The 18,982-nt window shown below is 37.7% G+C and overlaps 1 protein-coding gene across 1 annotated transcript in view; it reads left to right on the forward strand.

Moving 5' to 3' along the window:
• The window catches only part of thsd7ba (thrombospondin, type I, domain containing 7Ba), a 125,472-nt gene that overhangs the window by 84,100 nt on the left and 22,390 nt on the right, over window positions 1-18,982 (forward strand). The window contains exons 16-17 of the mRNA XM_088415855.1: window positions 12,689-12,822; window positions 13,810-13,963. Coding sequence (XP_088271981.1) covers window positions 12,689-12,822; window positions 13,810-13,963 — 288 coding nt within the window. The remainder of the gene's footprint in view (window positions 1-12,688; window positions 12,823-13,809; window positions 13,964-18,982) is intronic.

Raw genomic sequence — 18,982 nt, forward strand, 5'->3', positions numbered from 1 at the left:
AAAGGTTAGTGAACGGTTTATCTTGGTCTTGTTTTTTTTATATTGCATTAAAAGAGGAGTTTTAATTAGTGGTGCGTTGACTTTTTATATATGCAGTATTATTATTATATATAAATATAATACTAAATACCGGGACGCTAATTCCATCGCTCTGTACGCACACACACGGAAATGTACAACAATGCAGCACTTAGCACGAATGAACAGGATTTTCCTGTTAGGATGTTTCAGATTTTCTGTCATCTTAATATGGTTCAACGACAGTGTGCACTTGAGCGTGACCCAAACCACGTTTTAGTTTTGGTGGCACACAAGGATCAGGAATGCTAGCGTTCACATTTGAGCAAGCGAAGCGCACGAGCAGACAAGCAAGTGCACATGTCATGTCACCTGTCACTACAAAGGGAACACTGGTTATCCAAGCGGAAATTCGCATTAGGATTGACTCACAAATAATGCAAACCCAAGATAAGGCAGGGGTCATTTTGTTTGGTGTAGAGTTGTATCAAATCATAATTGTCATGACAATCAAATCAGCAAGTCTGAATAAATCAGTTAGTATTTACTCTTTTTAGCTGATAAAACTAATAACAGCCCAGGCAGCACAAGTTTCACTTTTAATGATCTTGACAGCGCATACATCCACTCGCAAAGCATATGCTCATGTATCCTGGTTTGTCGTCTTCGCGCAAATTAATTTCTCAGAGTTTGGCGATGAACTCAGCCATCGCCCAGTTGTTGCATGCAACTGCAGCAGTTTGAAAATCATATAACACTTTTGCAAATTAGCCACGATTGCTTGAAATGCAGCGGGTTGAATGAACACTCAATCAGCTGTATCTCTCTTTAAAAACACAGAGCACAAATTTATTGATGATGATCTACACATGGATTTTTCAATTAGAAATTTGAAGTTAGAAGTTGTGCTTGTTCATTGCACATGTACTAGTGTGCTTGAAGACACCTTGAGATGATGCTTCAACAATACAGTAACTATTCTCTCGTAAGGAATCATATTTGCGTTGTCCAGTTTTTCCTTATAACAGAATTTCCTTATGTGGAAAACCGTACATTTCCTGCACTAACGTTCAAATACATTAAAAAAAAAATACAGTACATATGTAACAACAAAAGCAATAAAATGCAAAAATATATTGTCCAAAACCTGTTTATTAAGCAAAAACTGCAGTATTCAGAACATGCACAGTATATGAACACAATACTGGAAAATCAAAAAACATGGTCCAAATACTGTACTGAAAGAACGCCAAGACAGTAGAGTGCAGTATTGTAGTATACTTAACTTCAATACTGTATATTGTAGTCTAGTTTTAATGTTGAATTTTGTCTGTCGTGGGAAAAAAATTAGTCTCTTTTGAGTTGTCTTCATCTGCCTGCGTATCATACATTTCATTATGATCTACAAGACGTAAAGGAATAACATTAAAATCTTTCATAATTACAGCCAAACTCGTAAGAAAGAGTCACAGATGTCTGTAGGTGGGAATACCTACTGTATTGCTGCCTGTTAGCTACTATGAGGTCAATAACTTCCTATTCTTCTTCTTCTGCTGCCTCTTCATCTTCTTGGCAGGAAGACTGGGTACAGTGACTGGCCCCTACTGGTTAAAATGTGAACAGCTAAAGTCGATATACTATAGCTTGTTTATATAGCCCAAGTGCTTTTTGGCAAGCTTCATGAGCTAATATTGTCTTCAATGAAAACCTGCTTCACTACTAAATCCGTCATTTTTTTAAAAGCATACTAACAGTATTGGCCATTTTGCCACTAGGTGGTGCACCAAGAGCAGTAATGGAGACATATGTCAAGTTGGTCTGAATTTATGTCTTTTTTTTTCCTTCCCTGAACTACTGCTGTGGTATGCCTTTTACGCTTTGCAAAATTTAAATATGACTTAGGCTTGTCACTATTTTTCAAATGGAAATGGCCCAAAACTTGTGATATCTCCTGTTTTTTGGGGGGAATATTTCTCCTTTGCTGCCATTACCACACTGGTCAGTCTAGAAAATGGTGGCGCATATATGATTGCGGAGTAACTTCGAAATGGATATTTCTTGCCAAACTGTTTTTAAAGCGGACTACCCGACTTGGTCGACTTTTTCCACAAGTCCGAAAATTTAATACATTATTTATAGTATTTCTAGGCTTAATGTTGACATGCTCTGTTTTTAATTATCTGGTCTTGTCATTCAGCTGCTGAAAGAGCCTCCAAACAAATATTGACTTGGGAAAAGAGCACCGCTCTCATCAGTTTGCAGGCTCGTTAGCTGCTTAGCGGCGCTACATTAAACATACCTGCATGTCTCACTTCACACCCGTTAGACACCGGTGTGCCACTGTCTTCAAAAGCCTCGCCAGATGAACACATGGCGTTTTCGCAGTCTCTGTGAGGAATTCTCACAGTTGCTGGAGTTGAGTGATTCAAGATGTAGGTTCACAAATCACAGCTGTTTTGTTGGCAATCGTTTAACAGCGCTTTGCCTTTTTTGCGGAGAAATCATGTTTCACATTTCTTTTTAAAGGCAAGGACAAGCAAAAGGACAACTCAAGTGCAATCCAGTTATAGTAGCAAATAGTTGGAGATGAAGTTGGCTGACTGGCCGGTGCACATTGCGATTTGAGAGCGATGGTACTTATTTTCATCGTAAACATTGCTGACTAGCAAACTCATTCCAATCTATTTGCAATTGTGTTGAAATCTATTTAGAGGTTCCACATACTTGCAAATTTGTTTCAATTTTCTTGCAAATCTTTTTGAACGTACTAGTAGGCTAAATGCGAACAACATGCATTTTTTCCCATAATGCCACAAGGCATAGACGTGTGCATGAGCATACTATGTGGCATTATGGGAAAAATGCTAAATAAAGCTATAAAATTACTCATAAAATATGTATTTCCTGCATTTTAAAGGTATGTTATAATGCAGGTCAAATGTTGAAAAGGTGTTTTTTTCTCTAAACCTAGCAAGTATGGGGAAAAAAATTGGCATTTAGCCAACTAGTCTATTCAATTGTATTTTCAAGTACCATTGAAAGCATTATGTCCCAGCAAGTATGTCCAAATATCTTTGTATGTTTAAACGTTCTTGCCTGATTAAGTCAATCAAACTTTAAACTGAAAGGCATGAGGAAATGCAAAATAAACGCACATATCCTTCAAATCAAACGTCGCTCAGTAAGTTTTCCCTTTGTTACAGAAACGTCGTTTACTTTCACTCTTCTGTCTAATAGTTAACGCAAAACGAGCTTAATAGAGTTTAAGCATGCGCCTTTTGTACGGTGTCATATTTAACTGCACATTATTGTTCAGATTTATGTAACCTTAGCTGCTTTTTAATATCTATATCACGTCACTGCTTTTGTATGATTTCTAGCTATCGTGGATGAAATTTGCTCTGGGTGCTGCAAATTTCTTAAGCATCCGCAGCGTATTTTATTTTAAATGTGACATCAAATGAACTTGAGGCAAAAATTTGACATCATTGTAAGTTAGTAAACTAACACTCATATCATTGTTCTTCTCTTCCCTTCCCAACCTGGGGCTTGTCATGCACTGCTAATACGGACATCCACGCAGGCTCAGGTCAGTTCCATTCACTCTGTACTTCAAATCTACTTTAGCTAATGAAGACAAAGTGCATGCAAGATCTGTCCACCTCGCACATGCTCCTGTGACCCCGCGCTGTCTTCGCTTCAGAGTAAGAACAATAGTTTTATCAACGCGGCGCCGGTCGGGCGGAAAGGATTTATGCGGCGTCCGTTTGTGGTAATACTCCGCCAGCTTTTCCACTGCGGGGAGTCTGGCTGACATTTCTAAAGAATTCCAACGCTTTGATAGACTGTGAATAGTCGGTAAAGCATTTCAGAGTGAGCTTCGAGTGACATAGGTGCTTTATATTGCTTATCTGAAGAGTATGTGCCATTTCAATAGCGTGTAATAGAGAAAATGTAAACGGGTACCAGACTCCATATTTTCCACTTAAGTAAAGTTGGCAAGATATTGGCAGATTCGGACTTTCGCGATCAATACCTCTCAGATAAAACGTCGTCGAAACACCAAAGTCGCCTTTATGCCTCCTTCGTAACACAGACTACCAGCTACAATGTCAAAAAAAGACATTTGTAAAATATTTAAACCGTTTCTTTCGGTGAAAAGACGCAATTGAGCTCTATGAGCAGCAGAGGCTGGGCGAGCGCGCAAGAGACAGTCTGCAAATTACTAGATGAGGAGGGGGAAAAAAACAATAACGCCACAATTTGTGATTATGAATTCAACGAACAAATCAAAGACATTAACATAATCATATTGGGACAGTGCTTTTGAATAAAAAAAGCGTTTGTTTAATTTTGGATAATTTGTGTACTTAAAAATCATTAATAAACTGTATATTCATCTATAGCTCCAATATTGTTTAATATAAGGAGTCCAAAATCACTGGGTATTCATGACATTTTCATGATCGCACTACAACACTCGTTTTTTAAATGAATTATTTTGATAAATTTTGGGGCTTTATTTTAAATGCTTGTTAATCATTTATACCCTCAAAAAGAATCAGTGGCTCCCCTTTTTGAGTTGGGGTAAACCCTCCTAAATCACTACAACCATCAATGAAGTACTCCCAATTATGCAACAACTGCTGGTTTTCTAATAAATTCCTTTGCCTAATTTTAAGGATTTTTTAAATGCATATTGACCATAATTTACCAATATATTGATTAATAGCTCTGCTGTTGGTTGAGTTAGGGACTCCAAAATCACCACAGACAACAGTGACACCCCTCGCCTTATGCTACATTCTTTGGTTTTCAAATAAATCCCTCTGCAAAATTTTAAGGATTTTTTTATGATTACTGATCAATATTTACCAATATATTGATCAATAGCTCTGAGTTTGGTTGGGTTAAAGACTCCAAAGTCACCCCACACATCAGTGACACCCCTCCCCTTATGCTACATCCTCTGGTTTTCAAAAAAATCCCTCTGCCTAATTTTAAGGATGTTTTTTATGATTATTGATCAATAATTACCCATATATTGATCAATAGCTCTGCTGTTGGTTGGGTTAGGGACTCCAAAATCACCACACACATCAGTGGCATCCTTACCCTTAGGCTACATCCTCTGGTTTTCAAATAAAGCCCTCTGCCTAATTTTAAGGAATTTTTTATAGTTATTGATCAATAATTACCCATATATTGATCAATAGCTCTGCTGTTGATTGGGTTAGGGACTCCAAACTCACCAAACACATTAGTGACATTCCTACCCTTATGCTACAACCTCTGGTTTTCAAATAAATCCCTCTGCCTAATTTTAAGGAATTTTTTATAGTTATTGATCAATAATTACCCATATATTGATCAATAGCTCTGCTGTTGATTGGGTTAGGGACTCCAAACTCACCAAACACATTAGTGACATCCCTACCCTTATGCTACAACCTCTGGTTTTCAAATAAATCCCTCTGCCTAATTTTAAGGATTTTTTTATGATTATTGATCAATATTTACCCATATATTGATCAATAGCTCTGCTGTTGATTGGGTTAGGGACTCCAAACTCACCAAACACATTAGGTTCATCCCTACCCTGATGCTACATCCTCTGGTTTTCAAATAAATCCCTCTGCCTAATTTTAAGGATTGTTTTATGATTATTGATCAATATTTACCCATATATTGATCAATAGCTCTGCTGTTGATTGGGTTAGGGACTCCAAACTCACCAAACACATTAGGGACATCCCTACCCTTATGCTACATCCTCTGGTTTTCAAATAAATCCCTCTGCCTAATTTTAAGGATTTTTTTTGTTTATTGATCAATATTTATCAATATATTGATCAATAGCTCTGCTGTTGGTTGGGTTAGAGACTCCAAAATCACGGCACACAACAGTGGCTTACCTCCCCTTAGGCTACATTCTCTGGATTTCAAATAATACCCTCTGCCTAATTTTAAGGATTTTTTTTATGACTATTGATCAATATTTACACATATATTGATCAATAGCTCTGAGTTTGGTTGGGTTAGGGATTCCAAAATCACCACACACATCGATGACATCCCTCTCCTTATGCTACATCCTCTGGTTTTCAAATATATCCCTCTGCCTAATTTTAAGGATTTTTTTATGATTATTGATCAATAATTACCCATATATTGATCAATAGCTCTGCTGTTGGTTGGGTTAGGGACTACAAAATCACCACACACATCAGTGGCATCCCTCCCATGAGGCTACATTTCCTGGTTTTGAAATAAGTCCCTCTGCCTAATTTTAAGGAATTTTTTATGGTTATTGATCAATATTTACCCATATATTGATCAATAGCTCTGCTGTTGGTTGGGTTAGGGACTCCAAAGTCACCCCACACATCAGTGACATCCATCCCCTTATGCTACATCCTCTGGTTTACAAATAAATCCCTCTGCCTAATTTTAAGGATTTTTTTATGATTATTGATCAATAATTACCCATATATTGATCAATAGCTCTGCTGTTGATTGAGTTAGGGATTCCAAAATCACCAAACACATTAGTGGCATCCTTACCCTTAGGCTACAATTTCTGGTTTTCAAAAAAAATCCCTCTGCCTAATTTTAAGGAATTTTTTATGGTTATTGATCAATATTTACCCATATATTGATCAATAGCTCTGCTGTTGGTTGGGTTAGGGACTCCAAAGTCACCCCACACATCAGCGACATCCCTCCCTTTATGCTACATCCTCTGGTTTACAAAAAAATCCCTCTGCCTAATTTTAAGGATTTTTTTATGATTCTTGATCAATAATTACCCATATATTGATCAATAGCTCTGCTGTTGGTTGGGTTAGAGATTCCAAAAACACCACACAACTCGGTTACAACCTTCCCCTTATGCTACATTCTCTGGTTTTCAAATAAATCTCTTTTCCAAGTTTTAAGGATTTTTTTTATGGTTATTGATCAATATTTATCCATATATTGATCAATAGCTCTGTTGTTGATTGGGTTAGGGACTCCAAACTCACCTAACACATTAGTGACATCACTCCTCTTATGCTACATCCTCTGGTTTTCAAATAAATCCCTTTGCCTAATTTTAAGGAATATTTTATCATTATTGATCAATATTTACCCATATATTGATCAATAGCTCTGCTGTTGGTTGGGTTAGGGACTCCAAAATCACAAAACACATTAGTGACATCCCTACCCTTATGCTACAACCTCTGGTTTTCAAATAAATCCCTCTGCCTAATTTTAAGGATTTTAAGGATGGGTAAATATTGATCAATAATCATAAATAAAACTCTTAAAATTAGGCAGAGGGATTTATTTGAAAACCAAAGAATGTAGCATAAGGGGAGGGGTGTCACTGATGTGTGCGATGATTTTGGGGTCCCTTACCGCACCAAACTCAGAGCTATTGATCAATATATTAGTAAATATTGATCAATAATAGTAAATAATTCCTTAAAATTAGACAAAGAGATTAATCTTAAAACCGGGGAATGTAGCATAAAGGGGTGGGATACCACCGATGTGTTTGGTGATTTTGGAGTCCCTAACCCAACCAACAGCAAAGCTATTGATCAGTATATGAGTAAATATTGCTCAATATTAATAAAAAAAAAAAATCCTTAAAAATAGGCAGAGGGATTTATTTGAAAACCAAAGAATGTAGCATGAAGGGATGTTCATTGATGTTTTTGGGGAATTTGGAGTCTCTAACTCAACTAACAGCAAAGTTATTGATCAATATATTGATACATATTGATCAATAATCATAAAAAAATCCTTAAAATTAGGCAGAGGGATTTATTTGAAAACAAGAGGTTGTAGCATAAGGGTAGGGATGTCCCTAATGTGTTTGGTGATTTTGGAGTCCCTAACCCACTCAACAGCAGAGCTATTGATCAATATATAGGTAAATATTGATCCATAATCATAAAAAAATCCTTAAAATTAGGCAGAGGGACTAATTTCAAAACCAGGAAATGTAGCCTAATGGGAGGGATGCCACTGATGTGTGTGGTGATTTTGTAGTCCCTAACCCAACCAACAGCCGAGCTATTGATCAATATATGTGTAAATATTGATTAATAATAATAAAATATTCTTTAAAAATAGGCAGAGGGAATTATTTGAAAACCAGAGAATGTAGCATAAGGGTAGGGATGCCACTGATGTGTGTGTTGATTTTGGAGTCTCTAACCTGACCAACAGCAGAGCTATTGATCAATATATGGGTAAATATTAATCAATAATATAAAAAAAATCCTTAAAATCTGGCAAAGAGATTTATTTGAAAACCAGAGAATGTAGCTTAATGGGAGAGATGCCACTGATGTGTGTGGTGATTTTGGAGTCCCTAACCAAACCAAACTCAGAGCTATTGATCAATATATTGGTAAATATTGATCAGTAATCATAAAAAAATCCTTAAAATTTGGCAGAGGTTTTTTTTTTTAAACCAGCGAATGTAGCATAGGGGGAGGGATGTCACTAATGTGTTTGGTGAGTTTGGAGTCCCTAACCCAATCAACAGCAGAGCTATTGATCAATATATGGGTAAATATTGATCATTAATCATAAAAAATATCTTAAAATTAGGCAGAGGGATATATATGAAAACCAGAGGATGTAGCATAAGGAGAGGGATGTCATCGGTGTGTGTGGTGATTTTGGGGTCCTTAACTCAACCAAACTCAGAGCTACTGATCAATATATTTGTAAATATTGATCAATAATAGTAAAAAAAAATCTTAAAATTAGGCAAAGAGATTAATCTGAAAACCAGGGAATGTAGCATAAGGGATGGGATACCACCGATGTGTTTGGTGATTTTGGAGTCCCTAACCCAACCAACAGCAGAGCTATTGATCAATATATGGGTAATTATTGATCAATAATCATAAAAAAAATCCTTAAAATTAGGCAGAGGGATATATTTGAAAACCAGAGAATGTAGCATAAGGAGAGGGATGTCATTGATGTGTGGGGTGACTTTGGAGTCCCTAGCCCAACCAACAGCAGAGCTATTGATCAATATATGGGTAAATATTGACCAATAATGATAAAATATTCCTTAAAATTAGGCAGAGGGTCTATTTTCAAAACCAGGAAATGTAGCCTAATGGGAGGGATGCCACTTATGTGTGTGGTGATTTTGTAGTCCCTAGCCCAACCAACAGCAGAGCTATTGATCAATATATGGTTAATTATTGATCAATAATCATAAAAAAATCCTTAAAATTAGGCAGAGGGATTTATTTGAAAACAAGAGGATGTAGCATAAGGGGAGGGATGTCACTGATGTGTGGGGTGATTTTGGAGTCTTTAACGCAACCAAACTCAGAGCTATTGATCAATATATTGGTAAATATTGATCAGTAATCATAAAAAAATCCTTAAAATTTGGCAGAGGGATTTATTAGAAAACCAGCGAATGTAGCATAAGGGGAGGGGTGTCACTGATGTGTGTGGTGATTTTGGAGTCCCTAACCCAATTAACAGCCGAGCTATTGATCAATATATGGGTAAATATTGATCAATAATGACAAAATATTCCTTAAAATTAGGCAAAGGGAATTATTTGAAAACCAGAGAATGTAGCCTAAGGGTAAGGATGCCACTGATATGTGTGGTGATTTTGGAGTCCCTAACCCAACCAACAGCAGAGCTATTGATCAATATATGGTTAAATATTGATCAATAATCATAAATAAAATCCTTAAAATTTGGCAGAGGGATTTATTAGAAAACCAGCGAATGTAGCATAGGGGGAGGGGTGTCACTGATGTGTGTGGTCATTTTGGAGTCCCTAACACAACCAACAGCAGAGCTATTGATCAATATATTGATACATATTGATCAATAAATTAAAAAAAATTCTTAAAAATAGGAAGAGGGCTTTATTTCAAAATCAGTAAATGTAGCCTAAGGGGAGGGATGCCACTGATGTGTGTGGTGATTTTGGAGTCCCTAACACAACCAACAGCAGAGCTATTGATCAATATATGGTTAAATATTGATCAATAATCATAAATAAAATCCTTAAAATTAGGCAGAGGGATTTATTTGAAAACCAGAGGATGTAGCATAAGGGGAGGGATGTCACTGATGTTTGGGGTGACTTTGGAGTCTTTAACCCTACCAAACTCAGAGCTATTGATCAATATATGTGTATATATTGATCAGTAATCATAAAAAAATCCTTAAAATTAGGCAGAGGGACTTATTTGAAAACCAGGCAATGTAGCGTAAGAACAAAGATGTCACTGATGTGTGTGGTGATTTTGGAATCCCTAACCCAACCAACAGCAGAGCTATTGATCAATATATGGTTAAATATTGATCAATAATGATAAAATATTCCTTAAAATCAAGCAAAGGGATTTATTTGAAATCCAGAGGATGTAACATAAGGGAAGGGATGTCACTGATGTGTTTGGTGATTTTGGAGTCCCTAAATCAATCAACAGCCGAGTTATTGATCAATTTATGGGTAAATATTGATCAATAATGATAAAATATTCCTTAAAATTAGGCAAAGAGATTTATTTAAAAACCAGAGAATGTAGCCTAAGGGTAGGGATGCCACTGATGTGTGTGGTCATTTTGGAGTCCCTAACCCAACCAACAGCAGAGCTATTGATCAATATATTGATACATATTGATCAATAAATTAAAAAAAATTCTTAAAAATAGGAAGAGGGCTTTATTTCAAAATCAGTAAATGTAGCCTAAGGGGAGGGATGCCACTGATGTGTGTGGTGATTTTGGAGTCCCTAACACAACCAACAGCAGAGCTATTGATCAATATATGGTTAAATATTGAACAATAATCATAAATAAAATCCTTAAAATTGGGCAGAGGGATTTATTTGAAAACCAGAGGATGTAGCATAAGGGGAGGGATGTCACTGATTTGTGTGGTAATTTTGGAGTCTCTAACTCAACCAACAGCAGAGCTATTGATCAATATATTGGCAAATTATGGTCAATATGCATTTAAAAAAATTCTTAAAATTAGGCAAAGGAGTTTATTAGAAAACCAGCAGTTGTTGGATAATTGGGAGTACTTCATTGATGGTGTAGTGATTTAGGAGTGTTTACCCCAACTCAAAAAGGGGAGCCACTGATTCATTTGAGGGTATAAATGATTAACAAGCATTTAAAATAAATCCCCCAAATTTATCAAAATAATTTATTTAAAAAACGAGTGTTGTAGTGTGATCATGAAAATGTCATGAATGTGCCCAGTGATTTTGGACTCCTTATATTAAACAATATTGGAGCTATAGATGGATATTCAGTTTATTAATGATTTTTAAGTACAAACATTGTCCAAAATTAAACAAACGCTTTTTTTTATCCAAAAGCACTGTCTCAATATGATTATGTTAATGTCTTTGATGTGTTCGTTGAATTCATAATCACAAATTGTGGCGTTATTGTTTTTTCCCCCTCCTCATCTAGTATTTTGCAGACGGTCCCTTGCGCGCTCACCCAGCCTCTGCTGCTCATAGAGATCAATTGCGTCTTTTCACCGAAAGAAACGGTTTAAATATTTTACAAATGTCTTTTTTTGACATTGTAGCTGGTAGTCCGTGTTATGAAGGAGGTATAAAGGCGACTTTGGTGTTTCGACGACGTTTTGTCTGAGAGGTATTGATCGCGAAAGTCCGAATCTGCCAATATCTTGCCAACTTTACTTAAGTATATTTTCCTCCTCCATCTGCAGTGAAGAATCATTATAAATGTGTCATGTCACTTCTACTTGGGAACATATTCTATAGGATTCTGTGTATTGTGTTGCGTGGTTGACCAGATTTCACACTAAAGAAATGTTAATAGTCGCTGATATCACCGTTGCTGAAAGGCATTCCTTTCCGGGTGACACTACGGGAAGGTGCGCTGCCATCGAAGTGTTGGAGCAAGCATGAGGAAAGTATTTGCCAGTTTACCCAGCAGGGGCATCTGCAGGGACAGATGGGCGATGATGAGGGTGTATAATGGGCATCTGTGCAGCCTGGAGGGGAAGCAATGCTCAACAGTCATCCCCTCTCTACTTTACACACGCACACACACACACACACACACACACACACACACACACGGCTTGTCATAGCCTTTTCCACAAACTGCTCTCTGGAGTCTACCTTCCACTGCAGCCGACTTTTACACGGTTAGAGCGTAAACGTGTTTACAGGAGCATGGCGCTGGCTCCTCTGTCTGTTACGTTCCAGACTTGCTGTCTCAGTCGGCTGAAAGGGAATAGAAATAACGTTCACCCTCACCTGCCGCTGTTTTTCACCATAATCATCCATTTAACACACCTTCAGCGCTCCCATTCTTTAAAATCACCCATGGGTGAGCTAAATGTTTTCTATACACTTGTAGAATGGGCTCACCCTAAATTTCCATTACACCTTCATCTGCATTCAGGCCGTCTTCATGTAGCTTGAAATCAACCTAACCTCATCTCAATGTTGGAGTGTATGTAGTATTGATTTCCGTGGAATAAACAAGCCTACAATCTTGTATATCCCATACATGGAACTGCCTCCTTCTCAGCACCGTAGCAGGTGAAGAGGGACTGTTTACGTTGTTTATAGTACATGCTGCTGATTTCACCACTTATCGCGTCTTTGTCCTTGTGTGTGCGCAGGTAAACGAAGCCGTGCCATGCCACAGCGAGTGCAGCAAATACAAGTGGAGGATTGAGCCCTGGTCCATTTGCACCATCAACACAGTGGGCGGCTCGCCATCCTGCGGGGAGGGAGTCCAAAGCCGCAAGATCAGGTCAGTGAGCCTTGGCAGTGTTGGAACGGCAACACCCACCGGGGGGTTAGATGGATTGGCTCGGGTCCTGGTGCTCGCAATGCCAAGAGAGAACATTCAGAGCAAGCAGCTGCCTTCAAACGAGTGGTACTTAAAATAGGCAAAACAGTTAGCTGTTGAGCCACTCTGAATATATGCGTCAATATTATTTATGGACTATGCTGAATTCTAATGTAAATCCAAATGATCTGTTTTAGACATAATAATAAATACACCATTACACATTGAGCATATCTTTTATTTTAAGGAAAACGCTTAAAGGGGAAGTCAACCTCAAAATCTGTGCATATTATATGAATTAAGCAAAAAAATCCATTTGTTTTTATCCACCTGACGGGGTGGCACTTTTGCGACCTGTTAACTGAAAATGACTTTGCAGTTGTTCAGGTGAATGAGCAATCACACCTCGGCTTCCAAAAGGAGCAACGTCAGAAAATAAGTGCTTTAATCACCCGAACAAGTATGATGTCATTTTCTGTCGACAGCAATTGACAAAACGGCCACCGGAGATGTCACGAGTGGTTGTTGTGTTTGCCTCAGTACTGGGCATTCAGGTTCCGGTTGCAGTAGGAAGTAGAAGTGCAAAGTCGCAATAAATCAATATTCACAAGAAAATGCTCATAATGCTTCCAATGAATGACCGTGAGTCACGACAGCACTCATTCACTGCCGTTGACGACTATAGATGTCAAAGATCAATTTTTATTGTGCTGGCAGTGAATGTGAACTAATTTACTGCCATTGACAGCTATATAAGTTAAAAATCCATTTTGCTCTGTTATTTTGTTTTACAAGTTGATCTTTGAAGCAACCAACTGAACCCGAGCGGCGATGACAACCCCACTGTATATTAAGTACTATACATGAATTTGTAAATGTACTCCAGAAAGACCTAGTTAGGAGTACCCAGGAGACGAGTAATATCTCATCCATCTTCTGCTCCACCAGGTGTGTAAAAAAGGGAACAAATGGGGAGGTCAGCACTGTGGAAGACAGTCAGTGTGATCAAGAGGAAATGCCACCCAGAGCTCAGGTCTGCTTTTTGGCATGCCACAACGACTGCGTCATGTCACCATGGGAGCCTTGGACCGACTGCCCGCCGGTAAGAAACGACATTTCAGTTTTATCGGACATGATGACATGTTGGTTCTGATTGTTCATTGTAACAAATGACGTGGATTTTTTTTTTTTTGAATCAAATTTCTTTTCAAAATGTATTTCTTGTTCCAAAAAAGCCAATTACCGTTATTGCCCAAATTTAAGATGCACTTTTTTCAGACGTCCATTTTTATATCAGTTGTATTCTTACTTTCAATCATCACCATAGCGGTACGACCTAGAGGTCGGATGTCTGTTGGCTGTTAACAGCAAGTGCAGCTAAGAGCAGCCCAAATTACCTGAGGTTGTTACGACATTATTTTCAGTATAAGAAGTGAGCAGACTGAACCAACATCCAAGTCCATCTTTTTTCACACACAAGAATTTTACTAAAACCGAGAGGATTATTTAAAGGGTTAGGGTTGTTGAGCTTTCTGCACCGGTTAGAGAGCATGTAAGGGTATTCCGTTTCAATCGTTTATTAACGGTGGTCTTTTGAAATACACACACAATAATAAACCTGGCGGAACACTGATGCTTCACAACTTCGGTTATTTATGGGAAAAGATACTCGAGCTGCATTGCTAGGGGAAAAATAAACAATTGCTTCGAGCGTATTCAGTTACATGGGCTATGTGTTCACTGACCGCTCACAATGTGGGATATCTGAAATACATTTAACTTTAAGAGCAACAAATATATCTTACGGATGTGAACATTAAAATTCTGGTTTAGAAAGATGAGATTCACTCTGTTTTGCAATAGTTTTTACATAGTTGCCAAACTGTTTTGCGTTTTATACACAGAAACATAGAAAATACCAGAATATCACCCCAAAATTCAGGGTGCATCCTATACACAGGTGTTTCTTATACTTGGAGAACTACAGTATGAAAGGCTAACAGAAGGCTAATTATAAAGCTACAAGTTATTATGCTTTCTGAAACAAACAAACAAATCCAAAAAACAATGGAGTGTTCAAAAGCGTCTGTTTCTTGAAGTAACCTTTTATTAGAATCAAATTAAATTAGCACCTTATGGTAACACTTTAAAGTGAAGGCAAGTCACATTGATTGCAGCCACTTGATTGCTTTTCTCACAATGCGATCGACTCACTCAATTGTGAACTTCTGCCATGGCTTCCTTACAGTAATTTTGTTATTCCCAATAGAAAAAAATGAAACTGTTGACTTTATTTACATGATTATTTATTTACATATTTCAGTTGTTTTGTTGGATTAGATGTTTTTTGGCTTTGGAGAAAATGAAGTGAATCCGATTTTAAGACCATCCTTATTTTTGCCTTTTTCACAATTCCATTTAGATTTTTGGATCTCGGATTCGATTTGCAGTCATTTTTGGATTCAAAATGATTTTTGATTCAAAATTATTTGTTTGACCATGATACCTGTTTCAATCTGTAGAAGTTATAGATGTGCAAAGAATCGAACTGATCTGATTTGCAAGACAGAATTACAGATAGGGACATAAATGTCCCTTTTTTACATTTTTAATTGTTAGGAAAGAGCATAAAAACGGGATGTTCTGGTCTCAGCTGGCCCCAGGGACATTTTTACTGTGAGATTGTGGTACCACGCACCTCATCCACTTTATCCATTTCACATTTTCAGTATAAGACAAAACTCACACATCACCATTTGCGTCACAAACATTTTGAAGGAAGGCATGTCATTGAGCTTTTGTTCCAAGATGTCGCCTTTCGCATCACAAAATGTTATGAAGATTTGTTTGTCAGTTAGCCTTCATATTGAATGTCTCAAGTTGTCATGAAGCTCTTTATTTTGTCTCATGTATGAATTGAATTCCTTCTGGTAAATTTTTTACAGATTATACCAGATTATAACAAGTAAATATGACTTTTTAGGATGTTTATGCTCCAATCCTGCTTTGTTTTTGTTAGTAAATAAGAAAAATCAACCATTCGCCAAAAGTTGCCTCTGGATCTTACGACACCACATCGTAACACAATATACAATATTTGCATTGATAATTACAAACTACAGTTTTATTAAAATGACGATGAAGCAAAAAATTAGTAAATTGTTCTTTATCCCAAACGAATTACTTAGACATGCATTGAGTTTGTTATAGTTGGATCTTTTGTAATTGGCTAAATATGTATAATCAAATCAAAAAGCTGAATCACGCATTTACGTTCTAATAAGTCATCAGGGAAATGTTTGCAATATAATATGCTCTAGAATTAGATTACTCCATCCACTCTGGGTGGTTGAAATGAAATGAACATTTCAAGCCATTGCATATTGTTCATTAAGGCTTGTAATTACTGGTGCAAATATGTTTGTTCGGTTTAGCTGTGGAATATCACGCTTTGGTGATTGGGCTTCTGGGTCATTTTTGATTTTCTGTTGTATTTGTTTTTGTTGAAAACTCAGACTGCGGTTAGCGCCTTTTTTGGCCTGTGACTTTCCCAGCTGTCTTGTCCAAATGAGCAGGGCAACTGTGTTGAGCACATTACTTATCGTTACGATTCTTGTCGTGAAACTGGACCCCGGTGACTCCAGTAAATGTTTTGCACTGCCCACATCTTAATTACATGACACAATTCAGCTGTGGTATAGAAGCTGAAGTTCTTAGTTCAGAGGAGAAAAACATGTGGAGGTTGTGGGTTCGATTCCGGCTCTGGACTGTCTGTGTGGAGTTTGCATGTTCTCCCCATGCCCATGTGAGTTTTCTTCAGTTTCCGCCTACATTCCTAAAAATATACATGGGAGATATATTGTACACTCCAAATTGCCCTTAGGTGTGTTTGGGTGTTGGATGGTTCTCCATTTCTGTGCGTCCTGTGATTGGCTGCCAACCAATACAAGGTGTACTCCAAAGACAGCTGGGATAGGTACAAGCAAGCCCGCGACCTTTGCGAGGACAAGCACTTAAGAAAATGGATGGATGATTCGTAGTAGCGACCCCTTGCCGTCAATTGCGCTCGCGTCAAGCCACAGCCAAGTGAGAAGGCTTTAAATACTAAAAACTAATGACGGTGGTTACATCATCTTTGCCAACTCGATTTCAAAGGTCTGAGAGGCAAAATGATGCAATAAAAAAAATTGAAGAGCTGACTAGACTCAGCAATAGGTGGAAATTAATCTGCACACAAATATACCCTGAGGCTGATGGACTTCATTCTGCAACAAAGCATTATGGCTATCGATTTTTAACAAAACAGGCCTACTAACATATATCCATCCCAACTTTTATGTCGAATATGCATGCAAACTTTTGTTTTTCAGGCGACTTAATGCTGCGAGGTTGTGATAAAACTCCACATGAAGTGCCTGTTCATTGTGGGGACCCTAAGGAGCACCTGTCATGTAATTTTACTTTTCCTATTGTGGTACAATTATCATAACATCGAGAAGCTAATCTTTTATGAACTCAATTATTTATGAATGTAGTGAGTGATAAGCATTTGTTGTGTTAGTATGGTCTGTTCAGATTCAAGAGTGCTGAAACTTCAATAGTTACGGGAATTCTAAGGAGTAATTTAAAGCACCTGTATCATGGAAAGTCAACTTTGGGGAGATTTGAACCATTTTAGAATGTTACTCTCTCACAACAAACATCTATAAAGTGTTATTTACCTTCACTAACGCATTCCTTGCTTATTTTGCACCGACCCCAATCCAAGCAGACAATAAGGGTTGCATCCATTTAGGAGGAACATGCACAACACCCACCTCTATTTAGCCCTCGCACAGCCTGTGCAAGAGTAAATACACACCCACTTTATCACACGAATTCACACGGAATCAGCCAAGTAAGCGGCAACGTTTCATTTATTAGTAAAACATTGGGAAAATGTCCATGTGGTGAAAATGTGTTTGTGGGAGTACATGTCCAGACATTCAAAGTTGTAGTACATAATTTACCTGGAATTGTTGTTTTTTAGTGGTTTCCCAAAGTGGATTGATTTGATAGGAGCAACAGGTGTTTGATCTCTTGACACATATTTTGCTTTGTTGGCTCTCCAGTTGATTTCAATGTCAGTAAAACACTTGTTTTTTGCCTTCTTCATTCAGTCCGCCTCTGATGCTCATTAGGTTCGCTAAAACGTTCTCTCTGGAACAAAGAGTTAGGGAATTTGAATTTTCACATGCATAGTTAATGAGTAGGGAGGTCACTCTTGCCATGAGAAGACAGGCGACTTCTTTTAGACGTCAGCCTGTGATCACAATAAAATCTTTTTCTAAGTAGTATGACTGAATCAAAGTTTTCATTTCCATCTCCAAAAAAACAGAAATGTAAAGCAGAAACAGATTTATGCAGCCATGTTATGTATGAGAGCAGTGTTACTCTAACAAGGTGCCGTTCATGTGTTGCGGCGCAATATTTGACTAATGCTTTACTGTTTATTCAAAAACTATGTGAGTGTGCCTTTCCTTTGAAAGATCTTAATCTGTCAACAAAAAAGCCAGATTGCAAGACATGGTGTTGTCATGTACAAATGGATTTGTCTGTTTCCTTGGCAGTTGGTGTGAAAACTGCTGTTGATTAATGAGCCTCCCAGTGATGAGCCTCATTAGGAGGTGACATTGATTGAAGTGCATGCTCTGATGAATCAAGACCACAGGGACGAAGAAAGCTTGAAGCAAAGACGTTCTCTTTTTCGCGCCACTCCCTTTCAGAGACTTCCCTGGCTGGTTTGCCGGATCACTTCATTTATTGTTGACAGATTTGTAGTAATACTTTCAATCGGTTGCCGTCATGCTAGCATTCTCTCCTGGTTGTGAAAAATAGTTTACAGACGAGCAAAATAAAACATTTCAATACGTTTATTTCTCCATCAGGATTTTGGACAGCGTACTTTATTATATCAAACGAAAAGTTACCTTTATTAGAACTCGAGCCGCGTCGAGAGGAGAAGGAAAACAACCGCTTTGAGCGCATTCAACATTACACTGGCGAGGCTTTCGCTGACCTCTCAATGTGGGAAATCTGAGACACTTAACGCGCAATAAATGTATAACTTATGGATATGAAC

This window comes from Hippichthys cyanospilos, chromosome 5, assembly GCF_059441005.1.
Source record: "Hippichthys cyanospilos isolate Australia breed blue-spotted pipefish chromosome 5, RoL_Hcya_1.0, whole genome shotgun sequence".
Lineage (NCBI taxonomy): Eukaryota > Metazoa > Chordata > Actinopteri > Syngnathiformes > Syngnathidae > Hippichthys > Hippichthys cyanospilos.